This window comes from Argiope bruennichi, chromosome 2 (genome assembly GCF_947563725.1).
Source record: "Argiope bruennichi chromosome 2, qqArgBrue1.1, whole genome shotgun sequence".
Classification (NCBI taxonomy): Eukaryota; Metazoa; Arthropoda; class Arachnida; order Araneae; family Araneidae; genus Argiope; species Argiope bruennichi.
In genome coordinates this window covers 5,774,160-5,791,461 of record NC_079152.1, presented here as the reverse complement: position 1 = coordinate 5,791,461, position 17,302 = coordinate 5,774,160, and the positions used below count along the sequence as shown (strand labels likewise).

At 35.0% G+C, this 17,302-nt stretch overlaps 1 protein-coding gene across 1 annotated transcript in view; it reads right to left on the bottom strand.

Annotated features, from left to right (window-relative positions):
- Positions 1–223: 223 nt before the first annotated feature.
- LOC129957447 (neuropilin and tolloid-like protein 1) overlaps positions 224–17,302 on the bottom strand; it is a 254,105-nt gene continuing 237,026 nt past the window's right edge. Inside the window, exons 8-10 of the mRNA XM_056069768.1 lie at positions 11,312–11,437; positions 8,237–8,518; positions 224–6,436 (exon numbers count right to left, since the gene is read on the bottom strand). Coding sequence (XP_055925743.1) covers positions 5,751–6,436; positions 8,237–8,518; positions 11,312–11,437 — 1,094 coding nt within the window. The 3' untranslated portion in view covers positions 224–5,750. The remainder of the gene's footprint in view (positions 6,437–8,236; positions 8,519–11,311; positions 11,438–17,302) is intronic.

The window sequence follows — 17,302 nt, the reverse complement described above, 5'->3', positions numbered from 1 at the left end:
TCTCAGTAATTTTAGTAGACTTATTCAATCAAATGCCTTTCACTCGTATCAAATAACACGCTGTAATTTTGTTTAAAAATGTAAGAGTTTCACTATTAAGTCAATAATCTGGGTTAACAAGATGATCGCCAAAAGTGACTCGTGCGCAGTAATTATCTGCCAATAATGATTTATCTTCGGTTCAGAATTTCATGTGCGTGGAAGAAAAAAAAGAAAGGAAAAGGCAAAGTAAATATTTATATTTTATTAGTGATACATGAAATAATCTGTACAGAGAACATTTTGTAAAAAAGAAGTATCATAAATAGACAGAGAGTTTATGGAGGAACGTCAACTACATTCTAAAAAGAAGGACGATACAAACCTACGATTCTTTGATCTATTTCTGCGTATGGGGCCCACAGTTAAGGCACTAAGGAAACGTAAAGATCTAGAGATAGATATCAGGGCTTCTGCTTTCTAAAATTGGTCGAAATCCTTACCGAATAGTTCATTTTGAAGGTTTAGGCGTGAAATATTGCGGGTATAAATAGGATTCAGCCCTCATCTCACACGAACCTGTCGGCTTCTCTGATTGCCAAAATTTTAGTATGATCGGGATTATCCGGATTAATTGGGAGAGGGACCCGATCCAGATAATCGAATATCCAGATAATAGAGGCAAAAAATTCTATTTCTTAAAAAAACAAAAACAAAATTTCCTTAAAGTGTATTATTTAATGTTTACTAAAACAGCTTTATCTACATTATGCATACACTGGATGCAAAATGATATATGATACTTTCCAGCACTTTGGTAATCTGGCATTTCCAGACAGGCAAATAGAGCCCTGACAGGAAAATTAAGTCTGGAGAAGTGAATGGTAGGTTATTGCTCTGAGTCTGAAATATTTTACATGTCGCGTGATAATTTGTTGTATTTAGTGCAACAATCATAAGTTTTATCAAGAACCTTTTACCAATAAACTGGGTTCTGATGTGTACTGGAGCTGCTGAGAGATTACTATAAATAAATACAGTATTAAAATACATTGATATGTTAATCATTCATTTAATTTAATTTTGATTTCATACGAGTGGTGTCATTTAGTAGTGAGAAAAAAAAAATGAATTGGAAATTCCACAATATTCTAGTAATTAATCATGAACTAAATACTAAGATGCATAAAATAAATTAAATGAAAAAAATTCCATATTTTTAGCACTTTAATGAAAGAGTTTAAAAAAAATCCTTTTATTCGGCTCATTTATTCGAAAAAGGGCGGGATCATACTTTTTATCTATCCAATAGAAATGATTTCTTTCACAGATATGTTCGTTGCTTTAATCATTTCCATTACAATTCTGGTGGGATGGAGAGCAGATAGGGATGGAAATGAAGGTTCATTGGTCCTAAAATCCCACTTTTGAATCGTGAAATCAAAGAACCGGTTGAAAATTAAATCAAAGCAAACACCAGAAAAGTAAAGTTGTATCAGTATTTCATTTAAATTTTTTTAATTAACAGTTTTTGTGGATGGAGATGAAGATTTTACACCTTGCTTTCTATTCCTCGAGAGATTCGAGAATATTTTGTAAACGAAAATTATTCATTTTGTCCCTAGCATTCTAATAGCAGAAACGTCTGAGACTATTTGCGATTTAATGTTCTTAGCATTCATCTTTGTCTTCTGTTTCAATCGATGAGAAATGCATTCCTATGCACCAAAAAGGGTAGAAACTCAATTATAGTGCATTCTTTGATTGATAAGACTTTTTTTTGTTACAGTAAAAGCGATTTTAAAATCGGGTGGTTATATTAAAAACAAAAACAAAAAGCGATTACCCTTAGAAAATGTTGATATAGCATAGTTTAAAAAAGGATACATTTTTGAGTGAGACGGGATATTTTTTTTATATATATAAGGAAATTTAACTGGATAATGTTCTACAGTCTTAGCTTTTATTTTTGCTGTCATTTGTGGATATAGGCACTGGCAAATGAATTTGAAACCTTGGCTTGATATTTTACTGTACTCCTTAAGCCGGCATTGCAGCCTGTATTAAGTCAATCATGGGTTTCTCAAGACGTTTGGGCGCAGCGAGTCCAGCGTTTGCCGGTTCATGCGGATTAATAATACAGACTTTCAGGATGGATCTGATCGACACAATGTTCATCTAATTTCTTGAATGACACCCTGCCTTCCGTAAACAACAGCGAACCGATACCGAACCTACTAAACGTATCCCACACCCAGATAACCACAAAACAACCTTAGAATAGCTCACGAATCCACATAATTTGGAGCAGTTTTATCTCTCAAATACTTTTGCAGCGGATGTAATCACTATTATTTACAAAAGATCTATCATAAGCGGAGTAAACCCACAACGTCTTGTCTTCCAGAAAAGGCAGAACATACATCAAATGATGACATACTCACAAGAAGCTTGGTGAAACTCTCCAGATGAACATCATTTCGCAAATTTTCGGTCGTTAAATATATTTATTGATCAGTACTCATACATACTAGAAAATTCAAAAAGTTGCTGGAACTTTTAAACAGTTTTTAATTATAAGGGAATAATTCTATTTTCAGCAGAACGAGCTAAAATAATCATAATGACCAACTAGCCAGAACCGATTGCATCCACTTCACATATATGCAGCGCATGCAGATAGATCGTGTCCACAGACTTTCAAAGTTTCCCGTCGCAAGAAAAGAGGCGACTGTCATGATTTGGCGTCGACCTACATTTTCCATCTAGTGTCAAATGATCTGTCAAAACATCACATTCCTGATGAATTTTCTTAAGGAACAACTATTCTCTAGTTCCGAAAAAGTACAGTGAACGCTACTCGGGAAGTTGACAAAAGAAGTTTTGTAATCATAATTTACATCTTTGTATAATTGATGATAAAAATGCATTGCTACATAATGTAGTTAATTCGAAGGAAACGCAAAATAAAGAGGTTCTATCTATATTTTTTTTTCCATAATAAAATAAGACCAGTTACTTAGTAATTGGTAACTTTGTAATTCTTTGATGCATACTGTATCAAAGGAACCGCTTAAAGTCTATTAATGAGAAAAAGAAAACAGAAATGTAGTTTTACCGGAGCAATTTAACTGCATTATTTCTTCTTGTCCATGGTTAGGCGGTTGATTTTTCTTTAATAACTCAAAACCCCAATTGGGTTATTCTGTAGTGGATAGGTGGTATAAGAGAAATCTAAGTTGGTAGGAAGCTTTATAAGAAATAATTTGTTAGTGTTAATCAGTATCAGGTATGAAATACAGTGGAGAATAAAAAAAAGGGATTGTATTTTGTTATGTAGTCCAGATATGAGATAGACACAACACAAAAATAAAAGTCTTCAAAAAAGTAAATATGCTTTCCTACTTAAGTCCTGTAACGAAACTAAAATGCAAATAAGTACAGGCAACTTTTATATGGACAATTCATTTTGAAGAATGTTTCATAGACAGGGCTCAGGTTGACAGATGCGAAACTTCCTCCCGAGATATGAATTCATGCTTAAGAAAAGATTAATAAAAAATTAATTCTTTTTTTTATAAATAAGTGATAGTTTCTAAATTAGGTTCTATACTGGGAATTACTTGTGAAACAAATAATGTCAAAAAAGTAAATGGTAATACAGACACTCGCCGATGAAATAGAAACTTTTCCACATTTTATTTCACCTCCCTTTACAGCCCATATTCGGTTATGGACGAATTTTATAAGAAAGGGAGTGCCTTTAAGTCCAGAGTACGGTAGGCGTTGCACAAAGCTTTGCATTTTTTGGTTTAATAATACAATAGGTATATGTCTTTCCAACATCTCATATATTTTAAAATAAAATTCATACCAGTGCTACCAATGGACTTTGAAAATCAATTAAAAAAAGATGGAATGCGATAAAAATGTATCATTTGTGGGCTTAAAAAACCAGGGAATTTTATCCAGCCAAATTAAAAATTTAGTTAACACTGCCACCGATAGGTGAGACAATTGCAATTGACATGTTTGCACGGATGTCTGGAAATTTTTGTCTCAGACTGCGCCACGTTGTTGCTACTAATGGAGGTACATTGAAAACATCATCATTTAATATTTTTTGCAACAATTCTATTCCGGGTTTATTTTTCCTATTTTGCAGCGCTACCTAGCAGTGGAATCGTCAATTAAATTTACAATTTGGTGAGATAAAATTCTCTGATTTTCCAAGAGAAAGGCAACAAACGAGGTATTTCTATTGCATTCCTTCTTTTTTTAAAATTAATTTTCAAAATTCATCAATCATTTTTAGGATATCTGGTATCTGGATTTTGCGGATACGCTTATGATAGTTGGAAATCAAAGTTATGACTGCAAACAATTATTGTAGAATTACTGTTAAGTGGATGACATTAATAGCACAGGAATAAAATTGCAGCATTGCAGGATGGATTTTATTGTTCCTAAAATGAATCGTCTAGAAAGAACAGGGGATCAATGCCAAATTAAAAGAACATACTCCAGATTTGGTACACCCATTAGAACCTTTGTGAAACTCTTCGTGGCACTTTGGTGATGTTATTTTGATTTGGAAATTATGCATAATTTTGTCCCTTATCTACATATACACAGATGTTAACAAGTTTCTAGTTCATTGGCCAGTACCTACGTGGAAACTTCATCTATTGAACTTTAAAAAGTGAATTGAATATGAATTATTATAATCGAAATCAATAGGTTAAACTTATTCTTAGCACAAAAAAAAATTCTCAACGACAAATAAAAAAACCTCTTACATACTAAAAAACAATGTGGCATTAACAAAGTGATTCCTAAGTTACACACATGTTAAATACAAATACATCTTAAGGCGAGATATTTCATGGAAGGTCAGTTCCGGATTTTCTCTCGAAACTGACTTCTTGTGAAAACTCAAATGAACAGTGTTATCATTCCATGTCAAAAGTACAGGAGATCAGATGTCTGGATTCACGGAGACACATAAATGTTGAACAGAGAGAAAGGAAAGTTAATAACAGACAAGTTATATAAATATAACAACTACGAATGCTTTCTTCCCGACAAAAAAAAAAGAACTACAAACTAGAAACGAATGCATTTTAAAAAGAGTAAAAAGTTTTCTATTCTTTTTTTTTTGTTTTGCCTGAGTTTAAAGAACAGAGACTGCGAGGTCTCTCGCGAAACAGTCAGAAACGCCAGTCTCTTTCGCCGAACCTAAAGTCAGCGTCTAACGGTTTAATTCATCCAAGATTGAAATAGGAAGACCTTGAGAGATGGATGAATGTCATGGATGTTAGCTTCTCCATCGTGATGGTTAATAAGATATCAATTTCATGGAAATGACAAAATGAAGATTCCATGATTGTTAGATATTCCCTCAGGATTTGGAAACACTAAATCTAAGTTATTATTGCCTTTGGATGTTGGCAGCAATTTCATGGTGCGTTAAGGATGTCCCTAAAAATATCGATTTCTCGTTTGAGACATTCCATAGGATGCCTGTTCCGTAAAAACGGACTGCCATCTTTAAAATTCCCCTCAGGATGTCAATTCACATATCAATCAACTAAAATCAAATATAAGAATCGTTTAAGACATCCCTCAGAATGATAATCCCGCAATTATGGGGAGTCATCTTTAAAATGATTCTCAGGATGTCGAATCACATATCAGTTAACTAAAATCAATTATCATAAGGATCGAACATTCATTCCAGAAAATATGACTAGGTCTCGTGTTTGGTCATGTCAGCGGTTTCTGACAGCATCGGGTGCCGAGAGAGTAGAGGCAACGCTGTGGGCCCTGGAGGAGTCACTGACCTCAGTCCTTAAGTCGGTCTCTCTTTGAGATGGATATCCGATTCTGTCAGGCGCAACCCGGTCGTACGGGCTTCGGAAGGCTGACAATGGAATGGGCTTATCTCCGGGGGGCCCTTTTGATTGTCCGACGGGTCCCCCCGGAGTCACCCGCGACATCCCGAATTTGGGGAGCCCGATTTCTCCAGGCTGGCGAGTGAATGCGCTCCTCGGAACCCCCGCCTCGAGAGGCCCCCGCAGCCAGTTGGTCCTCGATTCCTGAGGTTCCCTTTCAGCCACTCTGGGTCCCGATCTGGCTGAAGGAGGTCTGCTCTCTTGCCATTTCGGTTCTGAAGGAGTCTCTGCTCCTCGAAGACCTTGCCACCTTGCAGGTGGCTCAGCAGAAGTGGTGGGTTCGTTCTTGGCTGGATTGGCGATCACTTTTCCCCCGACGATCCTGTAGGTTGGAGGCGGCGGTGAGATTTCCCGCCTTTCCTTCATGTGTGCAGGGACAGGGGGTGGTGCCGGAGGCACGATGACGTCACTCTCTAAACTCTCGAAGCTTTCACTAATATATGGGTAATTGGGCTGCTGGAAAGGCGCCCCTTTGGGCATCTTCTTGGGTACGGTCTCCCCACCTGAAAAAAGGTAGGAAGAATTAATTCATCGGTTTCCCTGTGAGAGAGATTCCTCAACCACTTGCGGTGGAAAGATGTGTCACGCACGCCGAAATGCTTTTGTCATTCAATCACCAACTGCGTTCCGTAAGCGATTTTCACAGAAGTAAAAATGATGTTCGCGACTGAGATTGTTTGCCGAAACATAGCCTACAGAAGCACAGTCTTGGTCAAAAATTAATTCATTTAAAAGATATAAATCTTTTTCCGATTTCTGTGAGGTGCCGGGTACTTTGTGTGGCTTCGATGCAAGTTACAGTGGATTTCTTTGGCACGCGCACCTGTGAATTTCTTGCCACAGCAAGTGGTTAAAATATTCAGACATGGTCAAAGGGGAAAATCCCCATGAAATTCAATTATTAGCGCATGTTAGCATTTAGAAAACACATTTTCTCTACGTTATCGCTTATTCAAGAAATTTAGTGGGAGTGTCGAAACCCATTAACAATACTTTGAAAAGGCAATGAGCCATAATAATGAACCTTTTACAAAAGGCGATTTTATCAAATATCCTCAGTTAAAATCAGAAACTGATTTTCCGATAAGTGTTAAGGATTTACAAATAATCTTCTTTTTAAAAATTTAGAAATACTGTTGTGGATGGGCAGGATTAAAATCCGGCTTTGTTGTAACAAATACAGGTTGATACTGGTACTCGATTGTATCTTATACTTTTGTACATGATACAGCCGATAACCAAATTTTTTCCGTCGAATTGGAATGGGATATCTATTCTAGCACTTGAGCGGAGACTGGTAATTGATACTGATACGAATATGATTCAAAATAGGGATTTTGCGTTTTCCAAAAGGGGATATTGATGACGAAGTGCCAGTGGTTTTGGTTTTGTCAGTTTTTGACGTTTCGGTGAGAAGAAAAAAAGATGATACGGTTGGTAAAAGAGAAGGGGGGATTTTTCAGTGGTATGTCGACCATTACATAAAGTGAAGGGCTGTAATGGCTGAAAAATATTATGTATATGGCTGAAAAACATCACCCATACTAAGGTAGGTATGTGTACTGGTGATTTGCTGAGGTTGGACGGTAAAATATTAAATAATATCGTATAAGTATTACTTTATATCAGATTGATATAGTATCACTCAGTCGAACAGAATGCGATTGAGGGGATTTTCTATCGAGTCCAAAAACTGATACCGAGCACCTGATATTCTTATTCATCACCTTGATGTACCTGATACAAAGAGATGATTAGGTTTGACACAGTATCACCCCTTTCTAGTTGAAGAAAGAGTTACTAATTTAGAAGGAAATTTAAATGAAAATGATTTCAGACTTTAAAACTAAATTTGACGTTTGAAAATTCTGAATTCTTGAAAGAAACGTTTTTTTGTTTTCTTTCATCTTGTACACACATATGTGGGATGCAATCGAAATGCAATGCTATTTGAAATTGGAGGTACATTTCAGTGATGGATTTTACAGATATTAGTCATCTGAGTCTGAAAACACTAAATTTGGTTACGTCTTACTAAATTTGGTTAAACATGGCTATCGAAACTATTAAATAGTCACCATGGTTATTAAATAATTGGTTGAATTACTACGGAAACTATTCAAATGAAGCCGAGACTCGAGGTGTTAAAATTATAGAAACATGCAAATAACGAAATCGAAAAATACGCCTCTTATTATGCCACTTGGTACATTCCTTTTTGTATATTCAAAAATATAACTGGGCTGTGCGAAAATCTTTGACCTTTTGGTCATAAGATGTATAGAAAATATCAATTGCCTCACCATTGGTCCTCTGTTGTTTACCCCTGAAGTCCACCTCGGGGACATAGCATCCTCCGTCCGAGGAATCGTCGTCTCTCCTCTGTAAGGTCCTGTCCAGAGTGACTTCTACGGACGCCTCTTTGGACCTCCTCTCCTTGTACTCTCGCTCTCGGAGCTGCCTCTCCTGTATTTTATTGTAGCAGGAGATGGAGATGGAGGCGCACATTGCAACCACCAGGCTGAAGAAGACCACCAGGATGATGATCATGTGCTCAGACGTCAGCACCATGGCGGCACCTAGAGCTGTGAGGAAGAAAAGGATGCTTAGTGCTAAAGACCTGAGCGAGTGGTTGGATTTAAAGTACACAGAAATGAAAGGAAAAAAAATGGTTAGAGTCATGGACCGAAGTGCAGTGACGCAGCAACCGGTAGGAAAGTGAGTTATAGATAGACGAGGAGTCAGAATTAGGAACCACAATGGCAGCCAAACATTAGTACTTGCATTTCTTTATTTTAAGCGAAATAATAATAGAGATGGATGAAAAAATAATATCCAGGCCCAGACGCCATTACCCTAGATAGACGAGGGATTACCTTAAAACACACAGTGCTAAAGAAACTGATAGTATGTGGCATAGATTTAGGTGAGTGGATACCTTTAATCATCCAGCATATGTGACAGATACATTAAAGAATAATTGCGTTTATATCTTTTTAAAACAGAGCGCCATGAAGGCATTGTTTAGGCTACTCTTGCAGCTTTTCTGAACTAACTGTTACTCAACGGTGGAATTTGAGGCATTAATAGAGCTCTGCTAATTTATTATTTATATTTCAAAGATATGGGCGGCTGTTGGTAGTTTTGGCTGTACTTTTTGGCTGTATCTTCTGTACTTTGATGTTTTAAAAAGCTTAATTACTTTAAAAATAATACAACTGTTATCAACAGCTATATTTTTCATTTGCCAAACAATTAGAAAAGCTAAAGCTTGGCAACAAAAGGAAAAGCAAAAAGAAGGAAATATCTGCGAAGGCTGGCTAACTCTCTAACGTAAGAGTATGTTGAGCGAATAGTAAGTTTTTACGAGGCGTATAAAATTAAAAGCGTTGAAAAGAAAAGCCAAATTAGGTTTATAAAAAGTGAACGAGGTGTCATTAAGCAGAATCCCTCAATTGCATTAGGTTTACCCACTTGCATCCAAATTTCCATAATTTGTCTTTTAAAAATTTATATTTTACAATAGCGAACCCACGAAATACATGCGACCTTTCATCGGCGTGTTCACTGGAAGGTTAAAATGCACAGAGTCGAAAGTCACGGAGGATTTGTGACACAGATAGAGGCTGGCAGTTCATTTTAAAGGACAGAGAGTTAAAAAAATGAAATGGTTGGAGACATGCATCTGTGCGATGGGTTATCTCTAAAGTAGAGATATTTAAAGAAGAAGGAGTGGCTGGTGAGAGGGAATCGTTACCCTTAAAATATACATAGCTGAGAATAATTTGTGACATGGTACGGAGATAAAAAAAAAAAGGAATGGTTAGTTATATGAACCTAGAAGAATGGTTACGTTTAAAGAACATGGCAAAAAGAAAAGGACGGCTGGTAACTTTAAACCAGTGGAATGATTATGAGTGAAGAGCTAAAAGAGGGAATATTGAGGGTGACATTGACCTAGGGAGTGGTTATATTTAAAGCATACACAACTAAAAGAAAGGAAACTGGTTTGTAACTTTAAAACATTCAAGTGATATTTTTTAAATGAAATCTAAAGATAAACGTTAAAAGAAAGTACTGATGGGTGATCCGGGCCTATGAGAATCGCTACCTTTAAAGTACACAGAGATAAAAGAACGGGAATGGTTAGCGACATGAACCCAAAATACACATGGTTTTTATGGCTCTCAAAATGGCACCTAAGGTAGCCTGGAGAATTTCGACTATAATAGATAAATAGTTGATTTATCTAGTGAAAATTTTATAGCGTGAACTGAACAGAGTTTTGGTTGCCACTAGAAGATGAATATAAAAGATATTAGCAGCATCTGCACAATATGATGATATTCTGAATGCCTGACAACCGATACTAATAATAAAGCTGAAAATGAGTGCATGTTGCTATGTTACAAGCCAGACCATTTGACTTACAGCTTCAAAAATTTGGAACATATATATTTCGGAAGGTAGAAATTTGTACCTCAGAAAGTTTAAAAAAAAATTTTAGTTAGAATTTTAACTAATTAAAAATTAAGCTGAATTTTGCCGTTTTTCGTCATACTCCCAAAAATATGTAATATTGCTCAAAAATAAATTTCACACGAAATTTTAAAAAAAACACCTGTTTTTTCATATTAATTAATAAATTTGTAAACTTTTTGGAACTTTTTAAAAGATAATTTTTTGTCTTTATTTCGAAGTTAATTTACATTGTTGCTCTAAAATTTAAAACGTTTTCTTTGTTTCATCAAATACTTAACCATGTGATTTCTTTCCATTGTTAAAATCTAAGGACGAAGAATTCTGGTTAATATATAAATAAAGACGAATATAAAAGAAAAATTTAGTGGATGAACCGGATATTTAAGTTTTTAATAATGCTGCTATGCTATAGGCTTTTTTCCTTTAGGCTTAGGTATATAATAAACAGTAAGGCAATTATAATAAAAAAACTTAATTGCAATAACCAAGTAAGGCAATTCTAATGACAAAGTTTTAATGTCAGACTATTTGAGAAAATCATGAATATGGAGTTATAAAAAGGATTTTTATGCAATGAAATATTACTAACAGTCCTAGTAATCCAATAGGGCCTCTTCAATTAACCGAATATTTATTTTATAAGTTTAGGTGATTTATTAGATTTAGCGTATAGATTTAATTATAAATGCATACATACGTGTTTAGAAGGGTTCATGTACACGATGAACGGAGCACGCATAGGACAGTTAAAAACAAGGTTTTAGTGCCTGATAATTTGGGGGAATATATCTCAATGCTGTAATTGGAATGAAGTCAAATGAATATCCCCGACGCACCAGCTGGCTACTGGTATCATGACATGATGTAGTTGAGTATTTTGTGTTAAGAGACAGTACCTCTTGTGCAGAGGGTGGGCTCTTCGTCGTATCTGTACTTGCAGTCGAATTCCCCGTCGCATTTGAGGGAGATGTCGATGCAGGTCTGGTCGCCGCAGTTAAACTCCGTCTTGGGGTCACACTGTTCTGCAAAAGATAGAATGAACACATGGTATGTGGTTATTTGTAAGACAGAAACATCGGTATATGTAAAACGCTGACTTACGCTGCGCAGAAGCTATTTTTATAATATATTGTCAAATGGCAACAGTCAACTATAAACAAATCGCTGTGCGAATAGGCGTAAAAGAAAACAAGGAATAGGTGTTAAAGAAAGTGTTAGTTCCTTTTCTTTTAATTTATAATTGATTTTTATAACCCACTTTATTGGCCATATTAATAGCATTAATACTCCAATCGCTTATCTCGTGATATCGCGGGTTGGATGTCTGTCTATTTTTTATTATCTTTCGCGATTTCTGCGAGCTCATTTATTTACATTTTGCTGTTTCAAATTTGAACTGTATCATTAAATTATTTGGTATTATATTATATTATTCGCTGCATCTAAAAAATATTTGAATTTTTTTGCCAGTATTGCATATAAATAGTGATTTTAGTCTATGAGAGGGTTCATCTTGTCATATCAATCAACTTTGATGAATCACACACAAAATACTATTTAAAATTAAATTTGAACGATAAAAATAGAGCACTCAGATTATTTAGAAATGTCTGTTTAGTTAGAAATTGGCGAAATAGGCTAGTTGTTAGGCTGAACAGACGACCACTGATGACCTGTTTAAAGAGCAAAAGCTTTTGTGAAGCTTGTATGAATAAAGTGAAATAAAATTTTTTGAAATGTGTGCCTTTGTGGTTGAGGGATTCTGCCAATATTTCCTCCCACAAAAAAAAAATGTACATTGATGTAGTATTTTTGATTCTAAATTGGAAGGTGATGAAAGGCAAGCTACCGTTGACGTGATTGGCTTTCAAATTTAAAAAATGGCGAAATCGGATGAATGGTTAGAGCTGGATAATTGTCTCTTTGATGTTTGTTTTATTAGTTTTTATATATAGAAAATAGCGTCTAGGAATCCATTTCTTCACACGTTGACTGTGAAATAATTCCATCCAATGAAATCAAAATTGACATGAAGTGAATCCATCAACAGATCGTGAAGCTCCATAGAAGTTAAAATGATGATTTGTTTTAGAGATCAAGCAAATTGTTAAAGTTTGCACAAGTGAACAGAAAAGCCATAACCCGTCTAACACGAATCAAGTTAAATATAAGTGCATAAAAATAACTATTGTTCATTCACAGATTTACAAACCATCTGCCCTTTTGCGCATGCGTCAAGAAGCGCTTATTTCGTGAAAAAAGGGGCGAGAGAAAAGATGAAAAAAGCAGATATTTACATTAGCAATAAGACGAACTCGGATATTCGCGGAATCAAGAGGTGTAATAACCACTCATCTTTCTGCGTACCACCCCTTACTGAAGTACAATCGTCGAAAAAGGCCATTTCGATGTCCTATGTAACATTCCTAAAGTGGAACTGCAACTATTACAGTAAATATGAATATCTGAAAGCTATATGAAATATCTCATTGTCAGAAATTAAAACATCCTATTGAGCGTTAGAATGAATGGATTTTATAAGATTCTTCAATACTTATATATTAAGAAACTGCGATTGCTCTCCTCATACACTTAATTACTGTGAACACTTTTCTGCTTCATAGCATAATGATGAAACATAAGTGATCACTTTGGACGTCTTGCCCTTCGAACAAGCTTTAGTACCTCAAAATTCCCAATAATATCGTTACGGTGTTTCCATAACTTTGTACGGCATTAAGAATACCGAAAAGCGGCGTAGAGGTATTGTACAGCATTCTGCTAATAGGGAATGAAATCAAAATTCATGCAGATTTACAGTTAAAGTACATCATTCTAAGCCGCTGTATTTCCAGGTATTCCCTTCAAGTATGTGGAAAGGCACAAGTGGTGGTTGTTCTTATATATATATATATATATATATATATATATATATATATATATATATATATATATATATATATATATATATATTCGATATATATATGCAATTCGACCGACAAACTCAGAGGGGTGATAATAGGTATCAAGAGGATAAAGAAACACCATACAACATGGGGTCCCAGACGACGTTTAGGGGGTGAAAATCGCAAAAATATAGGGAGTCGGAAAACTGTCGGAAACTGTAAAAAATTTATAAAAAAATAATAAATGGTATTTCAAATATTATTTTTTTTAAGTGAAAGCACATTCTTAAAGGCTGTTTTTCGTGTAAGTAACATGCCGATTTGATGAACCAGGGGGTCGTAAATTATTGAAAACGAAAAAAATAGTTTAGAACGCTTATCTTCAAAAATATTAAAACTTTATGAAAAATAAAACCTTGAAAATATAAAGAATTTTATACTCTTTAATTTGATATAAGTCTGTAGTGTGAAAACTGAGGAGGTTTTAAGATATTGAAGAAAAACTAAAATGTTTGAAGAGAAACATCGCTGCAACATCAGCTGGTAAACTGTAAAATGAATATTGTCATATAGTAGATTGTTTCGAATAACATGTTAAACTAGGTATTTCCTTTTCCTTAATCAACACGTGCCAAAGAAATCCCTATAAGAACTTCTTAATAAAAGAACTCAATGAAAAACTTCACTCATTTTTACTTTTGCATCTGTTGCAAACAGACGCGTTCCACCTTTGTCCCAGGAATAAATTATAAAATAAACTGAATCACACTTCCAATCTGCCTTCTTGTCGGCCGAATTCATATTACATGTGTACAGTTCTATGCGTTTGATTCATTGCGATCACATGCGTCAGGACATACGGATTTCCTTTAGAAGAATTTCGTCCAACGTTTATAAAGAAAATACCAGTTTTGTATTTTGAATGCACTTAAAATTTTATCGCTCTGCCTCAGTGTGCTTTAAAATCATCTTGTTCAAAGAGAGACAACGAGGCAGAAATAATAATAATAATAAAAATGTGTTTTTCTGAGCCGGGGAGAGCGGGTATGGAACATGGAAATTAATTGAAATTTCGAGGTGAAATATTTCATAGATTTGAGTGCTGTCTCTTTGCACATATTTCACATAAGAAAAATTTGGTGAATTAATTCATTTACTTAATTTTTTTTCAAAATCCTTTTACAACATTTAATTAACAGACAAATAGTGGACTCTCTTTACAGAACATGGCTTTTTCCTATATAATTAAAGTTTGGAAAGTATCGCTTAATGCAGTTAGTTTCGACAGCTTTGAGGATTGATTGATTACGTTGCCAGAATTTTGAAAGATTTTCCAAATAATTAAACTAACAGTTGTCAGCTTGAAAGAGAAAACATTTTTTTTTTCATCAGGGCCAGAAGCCATTGTAATAATTTTCTCGACGGTTAAACAACTTCTCATGTGAACGACAATCATCACCTGTGAGATTCCTCTTCCTTCATTTTCTTGATCGTCTAATTCCTTCGGCTTTGACACTTTTTCACTCGTGACGTAATGAGTGTCGAATATGACAAAGTGCCCGGATCGATGCGATCCGGAGACCATCGGACCGGATAATGGAAAGTTTCTGGGTCCCTCACCTGTCTGCTGAAAAAGCTGTGAATGAAAAACTGCTTTCATCCATGCAAGGTTGACAAAAAGTTTTCTAGAAGGGGACGTCCACAAATTGAATGCTGTAAAGCCACGCGTGTTTCTGTCTGCTGGCGAATTGAATTTCAGACACCCATTATTACAAAATTAGACATACACATACTAAGTAGGGACTAAATGAGCAACTACGAATTATTATTTTAGAAATTTCTATTCGAATTTTTATTAATTATAAATTAGGCAAAATTTCATCATTTTTCATTTCTTTGTGGAATTTATATTCCCATAATCGCCACAACCTGCTTATGAAATTTGGTTTTATTCGTTAGTTTCATCTGTATATGTCTTCAAGTAGAAATAAGTTATTTTATGGCGCTAGTATATATTTTTGCATAATTGAATGCAGTTTGTCCAATATACTTTGGCATAAAAATGCGTTTTCTAAATGATAATTTTTCGCTAACCCGGCAGTCTTCTAATCTGATGTCTAGAGTACTGAAATATTTTTTTATTATTGCAGTGAAATTTAAATCGTTTTCGTAATTTTTGCAAACATTTAAATTTATTTAGTAATAAAAAGGATACTACATCTTTTTCGTTCCCATCACAAATCGATAAAAAAAAATTTATCTCCAATTCAGGAGCATTATTTGCGCAATCTGTTTATTATTTTTTATTCATAAAAAATGTAACTAAAAAGTCGTTTCTGCTCATCGTTTTGGTGCAGACACTCATCGTTACTGCTCAAGCTTAACTGGGGAGTACAACGAATCACTTTCAATATAATAGCACACTCTCGAAAGCTTTTCGAAATAGTTAATCTAGCGACTGCCAACTTAAAAGAGAAACCAATTTGCTTTTTTGGTATCGACGACGGAAGTAATCGTAATAACTTTCTCCACAGTTAAACAACCTCTCATTTGAACGACATTCATCACCTACTGGACTCCCACCCCTCCTCCCACTTTCTTGATCGGCTTACTCTTTTGGTCGAGATGGGTTTTCACTCGTGACGTAATGAGTGTCGAATTTGACAAAGTGCCCGGATCGATGCCATTCGGCAGCCATCGGACCGGATAATGAAAAATTTCTGGGTCCCTCACCTTTCTGCTAAAAAAGCTGTGAATGAAAAATGGCCTTCATCCATGCAAAGTTGACAAAGACTTTCCAGAGAGGGGGCGTCCTCAAATTGAAAGATTCATGCATTTCAGCTTCAACTGAAATCTGCACGAAATTTTTAAACAATCCGCCTTCATTTTCCTCACCTTGCACAAATAATATTCTGTAAGACAAACTGAAAATGAGATATCAGAAGTCAGTAATATATTTCATTTAGTGACACTTTGTTTACCACTGTGGGATTTGTATTTTTACTTCTAATTAGAAAATGATCTAAATGAATTTAAAAATTATATTTCATGTTGTTCATCAACAAACATGCTGATTAAAAAATAATGGAGAATTTTTGAAAGTCTCCCTTTCATTTTCCCTATCACTCTTACGACGATGTCGTAAGAGTGATAGATTTCGACGATGTCGATGTTTGAGACCTCGCTTATTTCGAAAAAAGCATTTTTGGAAAATATCTGTCTGTTCGTCTGGGACAAAAATAACTTAAAAACACTTTAACCTGACGAATGAACTTTGGTATACGGTCATTACACAACATTTCTAGAATTTTAAGCAAAATTCATTAAGAGGAAGTCTGTCTGACTGGATGTTCGAATTCAAATTAGAATTGTAACTACAAAACGAATAGTGCTAGATAGATAAAAATGGGTGCGCAGATTTTCCATTTTTAATGCAGACACTTGTCAAATTTTGAACCAAATCCAACGAGGAACCGACCTTTCGTTAGTCTGTCCTTTCAAAAACATGCAAACATTGTTACTTAAGAACAAAATGACTTAAATCTATCAAATTTGGTACTTGATTCTGTGATTACAATTGATCAAGAGAAGATGAGCAGAAGCATGACTTTAGAAACAGAATCTTGAAATCTCTTTGTTTAGATATTAATATGGCAAGAATAGTTTACTAAATATGATTAATAGGACCTGGATTGAAGTAAAAAAATATAGACATCGTAATTTTATGTCATATATTCATTAACACAAATAACGGAAAATATACTTATTTATGTGTTTAAGCAAATTTTTCCAGTTGGAAATACAGTCAAAACTCACTTAAAGAGCGATATTACGTAAAACGAGTGGCGGGAGACACCTAGAAGTCACATGACGAATTGGCTTGTATCAGTTTGTGTTGAATCCTTATTTAAAGAGAATACTTATATTCGCATGGAAGAAGATTTGGTTGGAACGCGACAGGAGAGGTCTGAGCAAGTGTCT